Raw genomic sequence first — 13,171 nt, forward strand, 5'->3', positions numbered from 1 at the left:
ATATATACATAAATAATATATTATATATATATAAATAATATATTATATATCATATATATATTTATATATTCATGCATAGAAATTAAGAAAAAATAATGAACATTAGGGTTCGCAAATCAGTATTTAAAGGAGGAAAAATAAAAATAACAACGAAATCTAACTAATTTTTAACCACAGAGGAAGGCAGGGCTGAAATCACCAAAGCCGGTTTGGTTGTCTGGCTAAGCATGGGTAAAATAGCTTGAATGCCAGATAATAGCATTAGCGCATGGTGTAAAAGAGCGTAAATAATTTATTTGGTGAATTAAAATTCAGGGCAAAATAAAGTTGGTAAAGGTGCTGCTAATAACCACCTATCAACCTCTTCCTGCTTTCTTAGATAATAAAACATATTTTGAAGTTCTCTGTTTCATCTTCCTCGTCAGTGGTTGATGATATTTTGATAGCAAAAATACACAAAGTACAATTAAATGTCAAAAGGAAATTTAATGACGTGGTTATAATAAATATGTTAATAAGTATGTTAGAAAAAGTGACCATCATTGGCTGTGCGTGGGGTAAAATAGCGAAGAAAGTTAGTTTTACAATTGTAAATTATAATTTGAAAATCAGCGTTATCGACATTTTATCCTTCAGCATATTTATACAGTCATTAATTTCAGAAGGTAATGAAATTTGCATTCAATCATTCAATGCAAATTGAATATGCTTTTCCAAGAGAAAAGTCTCATCCTCCCATTTGAAACATAACGAAAAAAATTATTAATTCAACTTAACCCTTTTTGTCTCAACCCCTCAGATTTAAAAAAAACGCTAATGTGTTAGAATAAATCATTTTAAGCACATAAAAAATAATAATAAAAACATACACTCTTAAATTAAAAAATCATTGAAAAAATAATAGTCTGTTGCATTTCTACAACATCATGTGAACTGACGAAAAATGACATAAAGATTTAACTACTCACGTCTTTCAATTCAATCAATGCAATTCAGTTCATTCATTTCATTATAAAAATTCAATTTAACTTCTATTCCAAACACAAACACATGCAACTATGTAAGCAATAAGTTGAACTTCAATTTTGAAAATCACCTCGGTAAGTATTAAGAGCAATGCTACAAGATTGCAATAATTACCAGAATTGGCTTTCAAAACTATGTAGTGAAAATACACGTGCTTTTATCCGTTTGTTTCAGATATGTATAAATAATTTATGACTAAACTTATTTCTTTCTTTTTTTTCGATGTGCAGATGATAAAGTTGACTTTCAAAGACATGGATATTTATCCAACCGGCAGTTGTAATTTTCATAAATTGACAGTTTACGGAAAAGACAAACAGAGCACCCTAGGAGTGTACTGTGGTAAACAACTTCCTCAACCTATCCTGTCAAATCCTGGAGAGAGTGAGATGAGGATTCATTTTGCCTCCGATGATATAGGATCTGGAAGAGGATTCCGAATACAGTATGAATCTGCCCCACTTCTGCGTAAGTAGTCTATAGATTCTGTTTTTGTTGTTGTTGCTTACCCCCTTGGTCTAGAGCCCTAGACCAAGTCCAGAAGATCATGTCGCATCAGCAAGTCATAGACAGTCTCTCCATCACTCATCACAGAGGCACCAATGCAATCCCAAAGATGAGATGGAGAAGCGATGGCCGAGCAATGACAATATGCCTAGTCTTTTCTTCCGCTCTGAAGGTCAAACACTTTATATGGCCGGTCCTAAGTCTTGACAGAGCTGTTTGAGCAAATCTAGGACAAGTGCACTGCAGGGTACGGATTCTTTAGAACAGTAAGAGAGACAGAGAAAAATTAAGTATGGTAATGAGATTAAAAATAAACTAGTAGGGTGATGACTTAATGAACATCGTTGAGACAGCGAGGTCGGCAAATTCTCAAAGTGACTACCTATGATAACCAAAAATATCCAACTAGTAACAAATTACTTTCTTTTTGCAATGATAGGGACTTGGATAAGGTTTTCGGCAGTAGAAGACATTTGTCCACAAAACTCCGAAGAACTACGAGAAAAACGCTGGTCGAATATCGTATGTTGTATAAGTGACTGTCCAGAATGTTTTTTTCAACACAAAAGTTAACTAGAAGCACTAGAATTTATGCATATAATATTTCCAGCAAATAGTATTTAACCATTCATCAGTAAAATTAACACAGTCGTTAGGAAAATTTCATATCAAAACTTTTTCTCGCAATAGCATTAATGTAACCATCTTCTTTCTGAAATTTAAACCAACTCTTTGAAGACATCCAAACCAGCTCACACTCACAACGGGAAACTAATCAATCAGAACTGCTACTTCACTTTCAGAAAAGTTTCACATTCCAAAAGTTGAACCATTACATTGATAATTTATTCAGGAATATTCTATTCGTACAAATTTGCCGCAACTATATAATGTTAACTAGATATGTTCTCTTTCAGGTTGAACTATACTATCATGCAATCAATTTATAGAATTATTATTAGCTTAAGCTTGTACTGTACGATTATATTGTTAAATTCGACAGCGTATTATGACGGCACCAAATTTAAACGGCATTATAGTTCGATTCGACACAAAATTTCAAACATTTTTCTGGTATTTATATCTAGGATATACCTTGTAGGAAATATACCTTTCTTGATAGGAAAATCTTGGAATATTTCATAAGCGTGTTAATTTAGCGTTCTACTGCTGACCTATCTGGAATTGGTAAAAGAAAAAAGTGTTCAAAGTATTCTAGATTTTTGATTAATGCCTGGTATAGTATTATAGTGAAGATGTTTTAAAATGTTATCAATTGATTTTAAATTCAATTTTGAAGTCTATAGGCACTCGATTAATGCTACTCACATAAATGTATAATAACATTTTCCCATTACTAATACTACAACCGCATTCGTGTAAAAATAATGCATTTAGTATATTGCATATGTTTCTCATAAAAGTATTGTTTTAGTACAATATCTTGAAATTTAAATTCCGCAATACTCACATTACACTTTTTAGTAATCAATAACTATCAGTTTGGATCTAGATTTCGGTAGATACTATATCACTGGAGTTCAAAAGAAAAAAGAATTTTTTTTGTAAGTAGTATTTATTTTACACATATCATTTTGCAAATTTAATTGCAACATTCTCGGATTATTTTAAAAATCCTCTGCTAACAAATTATTTCTTCAAATTAGAAGGACAAAAATTATTGTATTTCTAATTATAACTTTTGTGAAAGCATTGATTTATCAAAAAAAATATGTACTTTTTTTAGAGTTGTGTGCAGAAAATGAGAGTACATGCAAAAATCGTAGATGTTATCGTATCGAGAAAAAGTGTGATGGTATAGACGATTGTGGGGATGGAACAGATGAAGAAAAATGTGGTAACTGACTCAGTTTGTTTTAAACGAAGTAAACAAATAAATAGTAGAAATAAATAAATTGTTAATAAAAATAATCATCTAATATTATTTGAGTACATGTCATAAAACAGACACTTATCGTTAATTTAAAATTACTATTCAAACTATTTTAAGATTTGAGGTAGAAAAAGTTCTTTTTAATAATATAATTTCCATATTTGCCTTAGAATTCATGTTAAACGTCAGCACTTATATGTGTACTTGTTTTGTGGATTTTTTCCTTCAAACGAGAGTGATATATTGCTTATTTTAAAGCTGTATAAAAAATTTTTATACACTGCTTATTTTAGGTCATTTTTAGAAAATGACGAAAAGAAGTTCTTTTAAATTAAAAAAGTTATCTTGTTTGAAGGGAAAAATTCACGAAATCCCTCTTAAATACTAGCGCTGGTTCAAAAACAGGGTATTTGTTTAAATCGATCCATACATTCACTAAGTTAGAGTTTTGCCTTTTGCCAGACAAATATGGAACGAAAATCCTTGAACTATTTATGTATACTGTAGTATTTATTTACCTGAAAGATATTCAGGTAAAGCTTTGCAGACCTCTTCTTTGACCAGGTGATAATTTTTTTTACCGATAGGATGAGCCATAAAGGCATCACACACCTACGTGTCTTAACAATTATTTTGGTACTATTCTGTTTCTTGGAAACTGTTAAAAAAATACTAAATTACGCCAGTGATGCTTAATTGATAGGGGTAACTGGTTCTACTGTATTTTTGCAAAAGGTGCCTAATAGATACATTTTCATTAGTTAATTTAGCATTATTGGTTTAAGTAATAATCAGACAATTTTTAAGGCACACCGAAAACTACACATGTCAACAAATCGGTGCTTTGTCAATTTGATTCTGATTACCTCTGTAAACCTTAAAGCATGTTGTCAGAGCATCTCTATACTATGATGTTAGCATGGTAAGACAATATTGATCTGTTTTTAAATTTGCATTGTATTATGCACAGCTAAAATAAGTAAATAAATAAATAAAGCAAAAGAAAAACTCTCCTACAGTATTCAAATCTTGACCCTGTTTCGTAAACGACAAATACTTCATTATGGCTTAAAATACATGGATTTATTAATTTATTTGTCTTCTACCTTCAAAATACATAAAAGGGTATACATTTTTCAAAGAGGGGCTGCTTCAGATTCCAGTAGAAGCAAAATAAAAACAAAGTTTTAACAATTTTTTTCTCTTTTTAAAGAAAGATCGCCAAATGCGATCCAATTTTCAACCACATTAAACACCAACAAGCTAATTTTTATCTAGTTATGTGTAGGTCTGCATATTGATGATTATTTAAATACTGATGATTAATTGAAAATTATGTTTGTGTGTTAGGTAAACCTATCGCCTTGCCTTCTGACAAATGTGGTGCAACTCCTATACAACCTAAGACCATGCATATTTCACTTGATCGTCAGGTAGGAGGCATTGAAGCCATACCTAACAGCTGGCCTTGGCAGGTGTCTCTGCAACATACCGGGAAGGAGCCTAACGCTCATTATTGCGGTGGTTCTCTCATAAGTCCGCAGTGGGTAGTCACTGCCGCTCATTGTGTCAGATCGTAAGTTCTTTCTGAAATGTACAGACGCTCTGATGACTAACAAAGGCAGTATTATGCATCTTTAAAATCCCTATTGAAGCGAAACTAAGCTCAAATTAGAGAGCATGTTAAAACACACGATGTGATAAAAATTTCTCTACAGTGCATTCTCTGGATCAAGATATAAGCTTTCAAAGTTTTATCGTTTTATTAACATTAACATTAAAACTGGTAGAGAACGTATTGGTGACCGGATGGATAAGACATGTGACTCACAGCTGATGGAATCCTGCTCTTACAAAAATTTAAGGTTTTTTGAGGTTTATATGAGGTCTTTTTTAGGTGTTAAAGTTCCTCCAAAGAACCTCATATAAGCCAACTTCAAATAAACATCAAGTTGATTTGATGTTTATTTGAAGTTGATTTCAAAAACAACTTTAAAAGATCAACCTCCCGAGGTTTATAATTAGGGTGTATGAAGTTGCTTTATTCACACTTGAAGTTGTTTTGAGGTTGATGGAAATCTACTTTAGAGCAACCAGCTTTGAGAGGTTGTTTTTGAGGTGTACTAATTGTTTTTTCTACACTTAAAGCAAATACGTATATTTGAAGTGTGAATAATTTCCCCCGATATAAACTAAAATTATTTCTGAATTATATATTAGGTTGATTTTGTGAGGTGTAAATGAGGTTGAGATACATTTTATTAATGATGTTACTTTGGGTGTAAAACAAAACCACCTTTTCAACCTCAGGAATATTTTTTTTACATCTATCAACCTTAAAATTACTTATTTTTTGTAAGGGTGGTCTATCCCAGCTGATATACATTTTTAATTTGCATTTCTTAATGCACATAACGTGCATAAAAGTTTCGGAAATTCAGAATTAGTTACAACAGCTTCGAAATTAATTGTTGGGAATTTTAATTCACGGTAAAATAGAATATAATTAGGTATTTTCGAAGTGTGGATTTTTCAGAGAAAATATTTTTGTATTTGGAAAGCAAAAAAAATTATCTTCAAGCAGGAAATATCTGGATACCTTGTATTTCGTAGAATATATATTGCAAAATGTAAAATTTAAGGAGCGTGAACAATATACAGTCTATTGTAACTAAATGATTTCAAGAAACTGAAGCGTTAAGACATTACTTGATTAAAAATTTCATTTGCTTCAAAAATATGCAGATGGGAATGAGGTTCAACATGTTTCAAGTGCTCAAAAATAGACACCCATTCTCAAGACTAGCCAGACATGAATGAGAAGAAACGAAAGTGATTTCAATATAAAGCGCCAGAAAAGAATGGAAAATAAAGATGAGAAACAAAACTAGAAAAACAGTAGTCGTCGAGATTGAAACAAAAGTAAGGATGAAAAAAGAACATGGAATAACACTGTGATTAAAAACTTCATTGGCTCCAAAAATATTTTAATAAAAATAAAAGTTGACATGTTTCAAACGCTCAAAAATAGATACCTGTCGGACTAACCAGACCCGCTTTAAAATTTTGACTTAAGGAAGACGATAGATATGCCCCTTATCAAGAATACGATAAAGCATCAGATGTTGTACAACGTTGGAATCTTGGAGATAATTCAATTTCGACATTGCCAAAATTATTTCCTCCCCAGTCATATGAGGTCTTTTTATTCCTTGTGCCAGCCTTGATGCTCTTTTTATTCATATGTGTGCTGATTTCCTTCTTAACGACATTAATTCCTCACCATCTTTCTGTAGCGTAGGAAAATCCATTCTACCATGATTCACCTCTTTCCGCCACAATTCTTTTTCTTGTCGTTTTTTCATCCTATATTTTCCATTTTTCGTTGGCAACTATACGTTCCATATTTCAAATCACTTCTGGTTCTTCTCCTTCACATCTGGTCTTGAGAGTGGGTACCTATTTCCGAGCCCTTGAAACTTGTCCACTTTTTGTATCTGCATATTTTTTAAAGTCAATTTTTAATCGAGGAATACAGCATACTTTCTGTAACTTGTAAAATAATTCAAATATTTCTATCACTATTTATAACAAAACAAATAGAGTGAGAGAAAGAAATAGCTAATACTTGTGAAAAATTAGTATATACTTAGTTTAATTTTTTTAAAAATAGTTTTGTCTGCATAAATCCTGCCTTGCATTGGTAAATGATATGATTCAATGATTGCATCAAACTTTCTTCTTAAACCCATAAAATTCTGGGTGAGTTTTGTGTTAAAAGTTGAAAGTCTTGTTAAAAGTTTGCGGTTGAAAGCTAGTATTTAGTTGTTATATGTGAATCTTATAATACGCTCAACTTTAATGATGTAGCTAAGAATTCAACAATAAATACGAATGATAAGGACTCTTTCCTCTTTTGAACATCATACGAAGGGAAGAATACCCCTAAATAGTATAAAAATATAAATCTACAGTTGATGACGTTTTAATATCGATCGAAACCAGGGCTCGAAACTACCGATTCTGATATCGATTTTATCAAATCCGAGATATTGCGATTTTTGTAATTTTGATGTAGTTTCAGAATAACAGCATTATCATTATAAGTAACTTAAACTATTTTATTTGAAAAGAGTGTGAATATATAAAACACAGAATAAAACCAAAGAACTTTTAAAATAACGTGAAAATAAACTTATTTATTATTAACAGGATTTATATATTAAATGTAAAATTATAACCATAACAAAAAAAGATTTTCTGAATCTAACAAGAAAGAAATCTGAGAAAATGTGCTTAGAGAGTTTAATGTGTGATTTTAGTGCATTTGTCAGTTAAATAAACGCCATTTAAATATTTTAAGACAATAACTATTTGTTTCATATTTAACAATTTATGAAATTTTTATTGATATCAAATTTCTATTTCAGTTTTATGGTTTGGTTTTAAAGATTGGTACATGTAGTGTATGATGAATTGTAAGAGATCTCTGTATGATTTTCGCAGAAATTAAGAGCCAAACGGATTCTTCTTAAATATAAGATAAATCAGTTATTTTATATTAACAATTCTATATAGTTCATAAAATCATTAAATATTTATGTATTATTTCCTTAAAGCATTATTTTAAGAATTTGTTATTAATTAACTTACTGTTCAAATACATTTTCAGCAAGACAAAGGCACAAGAATTGAAAATTGTTCTAGGGAGTCATAACAAATACAGTCGAACAAAATACGAAGTGGTTAGAAATGCTGTAAAAATTATTGCTTATCCAGACTTAGAGGGTGAAAGGGTATTTATTTAGGAATTTTTATGATTATTTCTTAGCTTATTAATATTTTCTTTATTATTTTAATATTATTTTCCACTTTTTCATAATTTGTTTGTGACATTATAGTTTGCATGTTGATTAAAGCTTTATCAGAAATAAAGAGATTCATTTAATAGATTTTTGATATCCCAGAATACGAAACTGGGTTATGAAGTTTAAAGCAAATGTTAAAAATATAATGAAAGTTTATTTAAGCATTTTGCATTTTTAATTTAGCATTAATAGAATATATATGTAAAATTCGAGTTGTTATTAAAGAAGTTAAATAAAATTATTAAATAGATATAATATTAAACAATAAAAATAAAGAATAATAGTGAGTAATTATTAAAGCACAAAGTTTCTTTAATACTGAACAGAGGAAAATGATATGCATAACTTAAGGAACAAAGTAACTTTATCACCAATGAAAATTTCGACCATGTTTCACCGCACAAACTAGGAAATTAAAATAAAGAGAACAATGAAATAAAATAAAAACTTAAAATGCTACGTTTTTTTTAAAAAATTATCTTGAAGCATGAAAGTAATTTAATTTTTGTTTACAACAAATGTCAATGTTTGCAATAAATGTAAGTATATAAAACAATAAATTTAAGAGGCACCACTTTCGAAATAAATTTTTATCATAACCGGTAATAAAGTGATTACGTTTTTATTCTGTTTAAAAACATAGTTTTAAAATTTCTTTTTACTTTATTATATGTCTTGTTATAAATTATGAGCAAACTCGGATCAAGGTTGAATAATAATATCGGTACTTTAAAATCAAAAGCATTTATGATACAAAGTGTGAACCATAATACCGAATTAATTATATCAGAATGTTGCATCATAAATTAACAATTCAAGTTGAATTTTAATCAAATTTTAACAATTCAAGATGCGTGTTTAAATGTTGAAACACAATGCTTGCACAATAATCGGTTTCAACATGAAACCCTACTTAGGTTTCAACAGATTGTGTTCAACATTAAAAAACATGTCTAAAAAAGCAGTAAAGCGATTAGTTTCATTAATTCTTTACCCCTTTTTTAGTTGTGGGAAGCGTCAACTCACCTTCACGATATAGCCTTAATCAAACTGAATGCACCAGTTGCCTACAATGACGGCATACAGCCGGCCTGCTTGCCAACACTCGGATTGACGGCTCAACCAGGATGGGTGTGTTATTCATCTGGCTGGGGAGAAACCAGAGGTGCTTATTATTATTATTTTTTTTCATGACCGTCGTTGAACAGCAGACCCAATTTCATTGGCTTACGACTACTAATGTTCAACTCCGTTGCCTTGTAATTTGGAACCCAATCCAGAAGACAAGAGAACTCCTGGATCGAGTATTGGGAGAAATTTGCCTTCATGGAGGACTTTTTGATGGAGCTAACCCGCACTTGCATTACTTAGAGACGAAGACCGCGAGAGCTTCCCACTGTTAGCCTAACGGCAAGGGAACTCGAACCCATGATCCATCTACCTTTGTGGATATTTCATGTCAGCACTGTGGTCGGTGCAAGCCGGATGCAGAATTTGTATTGACTGGGATTCGAACCCTGTTCGCCTTATTGGAAGGCGAACTCTCTATACCCTGAGCCATCGAGTCTCAGAGGTATTACCTAATACCTAATATTTTTAGAGAACGGACATTCTAATAAAGTTATCTATATAAGTTCAATTTAAACGAATAGGACATATATTTTTAACACTTGATCAACTTTTGGGTGAGTATTGATTCCCTTATTTAAGAAAAAAATTGTGTACTGAAAGTTTTGCTTATAGGTGTAATTTTCAATTCAACTCTAAAGCATATAGCTATGTTGTGTTCATTTATATTGCTTCAAAATTTTTACCACACTTTCGAAACAAGTAACTTTTTTTAATGTGCTGCAAATAAAAATTGTTTTCTTCTTAAAATACATAAAAAGTTGAAAACATACCACACTTTTCGAAACAAGTAACTTCTTTTAATGTGCTGCAAATAAAAATTGTTTTCTTCTTAAAAAAATACATAAAAAGTTGGGTATCAAGATTTTTATGGAATTCCAATTCAAAGACAAAATTTTAATTTAGAGTTTTTTGATAATACGCAATGCTAATTTTAAGAATACACTAGACGTGATATTTTGTTAGAAATGCATTAAAATGAAAAGTAAAGGTTATGCTTAATAATTTCAATATTATGTCCAAGTTTTGTCTAGATAGCCTTTATCACTGAATTAGAAAATTAATTTAAACACAAATTTTTTGCTACTTAGTTTCTTGTTCTAAAATCATGTATAGTAAGATAGTTATAAGAAACATAATTTTGTTAAACATTTATATAATTCAGAAAAATCTTATTTTATAATTTTAAATAGAAGTTTCAAAACACTCTTTATTCGGTTTTAATTTTTTAATAATAATTTTACATCGATGCATGAATTATTCTAAACTTATAAAATGACTGCTATATACAGTGTTAACATTCACAGGATCTGGATTTTCTGATGCATTGAAACAAACTGAGCAAGTAGTTCTAAGCAAAGAAAAGTGTACTTTTGATGCAAAAGCACAAATTTGCGTACACAAAACATTCAACTCTCCATGCCATGTAAGAATATATTTTACGTATTTATATGTTATCATATCATATAGTCCGCATTATAAGAAACAGAACACTTGAATAACTTTTTATATATTCATTGGATTTTCGCATACTAAGATGCTGTCTTATATTTTAAGGGTTTAACTTTAAATCTATTTATTAATTTGTGCAAATGAACCATTGAACACAAAAATATTTTATATTTTAAAACCATCGTTGAACAAACGACGCAATTTTTTGGGTTTACGACTACGAATGTTCAACTCCGTAGCCTTGTAATTTTGAGCCCAAACCAGAAGACGAGGGAACACCTGAATCAAGAATTACGAGAAAATTTGTCTTAGTGGAGGACTTTCTGATGAAACTAAACCGCATTTGCGTTACGTGGGAAGGAAAACCACGAAAACCTCTCCAAGTTTTCGTGACGTCAAGGGGACTCTAACCCATGATTCCGTCTACTACTGAGAATATTTTATGTCAGCACTGTGGTCGGTGCGAGCCGAGTGCAGAATTCGTATCGACCAGCCATCGCTGAGATTCGAGCCCGGTTCACCTCATTGGAAGGCGAACACTCTATCCCCTTCAAAAACTGGAATAAGCAGGCAGGAAAATTTGAACTAAAATTTTAGTTAAGAGCTAGGGGGATAAGTACCTTGCTCACTGCCGCTTACCAACCCCGATGGTAGCTTCGCAATAATTGCTGTTTCTTAGGATAAAAAAGTTTTTTATCCTAAGAACAATTCACTTAAAATATATCTTCTTTAAAGAATTCTGTTTGCTTACGTTTGTGCCCTACCTTGCCTCGCCTAATATTCATTTCTTCAAAATTAAATGTGTATCTTGAGTCAAGTTTGATTTCGTTCGTTCGTTCGTTGTAGTGGAACTGCGAGTCTGAGGCCTTACGGCCCTTTTCCCATATCAAGTTTGATTTGTATTCGTGTAATTCTATTTTACTTATGATTCTATTAAGATCTATTGGTGAACATAATTAATTTTGTTCAGTAATATTTTTTTAAATAACATAAAATTAGAAATTTTATTATTATAACAAATTTGGTGCGTTCAAAACTATAATTTAATATTTTCCTTTACCAAGCAGGTTGATATATTACATACAATTTGAGCATCACATTGTGTATGACGCAGATCATCAAGTTCTAAATCATTTAACGCATCTCTTTAAAATTAATTTACTATGTTCACCGGGTCATCACTTACTTATCAAGAACTTTATTCTAATGAAAAATATAGACAAAAATCAATCAGGCAAACTCTCTGTAGAAAGTAAATAAAAGTGAAAAGAATGGCGTGAAAGTTTCTTCTAAGTGCTCAGCTGCAGTATGGAAAAATGATGATCGGTAAAATAAGGAGTGGCCAAGATGAATAGTAAGTAGGCGGGGCATAGATGTGAGGTAACGCCTACTTCAAAATAAACACGGAATCAGTGGAAACGAAGGATGAGTACAAAAAGGTAGCACTAGAAGGAACAACCTGGTAATGATGAAGTTGTAGGTACTTGGGAGATGTAGAATGCACCGAATATACTGAAAATATAGAATAATAGTGGAGATGGAATTTCGTGGAGCTGATTACCCGAAGTGTTCTGTCATGCTTTCCTGATGTCTCAGAAAAACATGACATCATGTTTTTCTGATGTTTATAAAGGTAGAAGAAATCTGACAACCTCAGGATCCGAGAAAAAGACTTTTTCCCTCTTTCAAAGTCCGGAAGCCTTATCCTGAGAGGAGTTATGCATTTTTCACACCAACTTTGATCTGAATTCGCAGCTATTATAAAACGTGTTTAAGTTATAAAAATAATATCAAATTCAATCGTTTACATTATTGTCAAATATAAGTGAAGCAATGCTTATGTTACAAGTCTTAAAATACTTATGCCACAGTCATTAATTCTTCTAGTATTAAATTTTAATAATTTCGACGAGCTATAAGAGAATTAGAATTATGCAATGAAAGTCACACTGTAGAAACTAGTAAAAAAGATAATAACTCCATATTTTTATAAGTCCAGGAGTCTTCTCGGCTAAGTTAACAAGGCTACAGTATTGAACAACTACGCCAATACTTAACCCTGCTCTTAGGCCCTTTAGACGAATTTTTTTGGCTATTTTACAGTGTGGAAATTCTATATGGCCGCAAAATTGGCTGATAAACATCAGTGATAACATATATATAACCAACTCAAAATATATCAATACAATAGTTGCTTTGGCTATATTGATGGCAATATTAGAAAGCACTCTTTTTTGCGGATTTAATCGTGTGAGCTGATGAAAAGATTATATCTTTTTTTTTCCCAATTTTTATT

General features: G+C 31.1%; 1 protein-coding gene across 1 annotated transcript in view; it reads left to right on the forward strand.

Moving 5' to 3' along the window:
- LOC107445558 (chymotrypsin B-like) overlaps positions 1-13,171 on the forward strand; it is an 83,848-nt gene that overhangs the window by 2,273 nt on the left and 68,404 nt on the right. The window contains exons 3-8 of the mRNA XM_071183621.1: positions 1,257-1,494; positions 3,281-3,391; positions 4,778-5,003; positions 8,100-8,223; positions 9,301-9,460; positions 10,731-10,849. Coding sequence (XP_071039722.1) covers positions 1,257-1,494; positions 3,281-3,391; positions 4,778-5,003; positions 8,100-8,223; positions 9,301-9,460; positions 10,731-10,849 — 978 coding nt within the window. The remainder of the gene's footprint in view (positions 1-1,256; positions 1,495-3,280; positions 3,392-4,777; positions 5,004-8,099; positions 8,224-9,300; positions 9,461-10,730; positions 10,850-13,171) is intronic.

The sequence above is a fragment of the Parasteatoda tepidariorum genome, chromosome 7 (genome assembly GCF_043381705.1).
Source record: "Parasteatoda tepidariorum isolate YZ-2023 chromosome 7, CAS_Ptep_4.0, whole genome shotgun sequence".
Taxonomy (NCBI): Eukaryota; Metazoa; Arthropoda; class Arachnida; order Araneae; family Theridiidae; genus Parasteatoda; species Parasteatoda tepidariorum.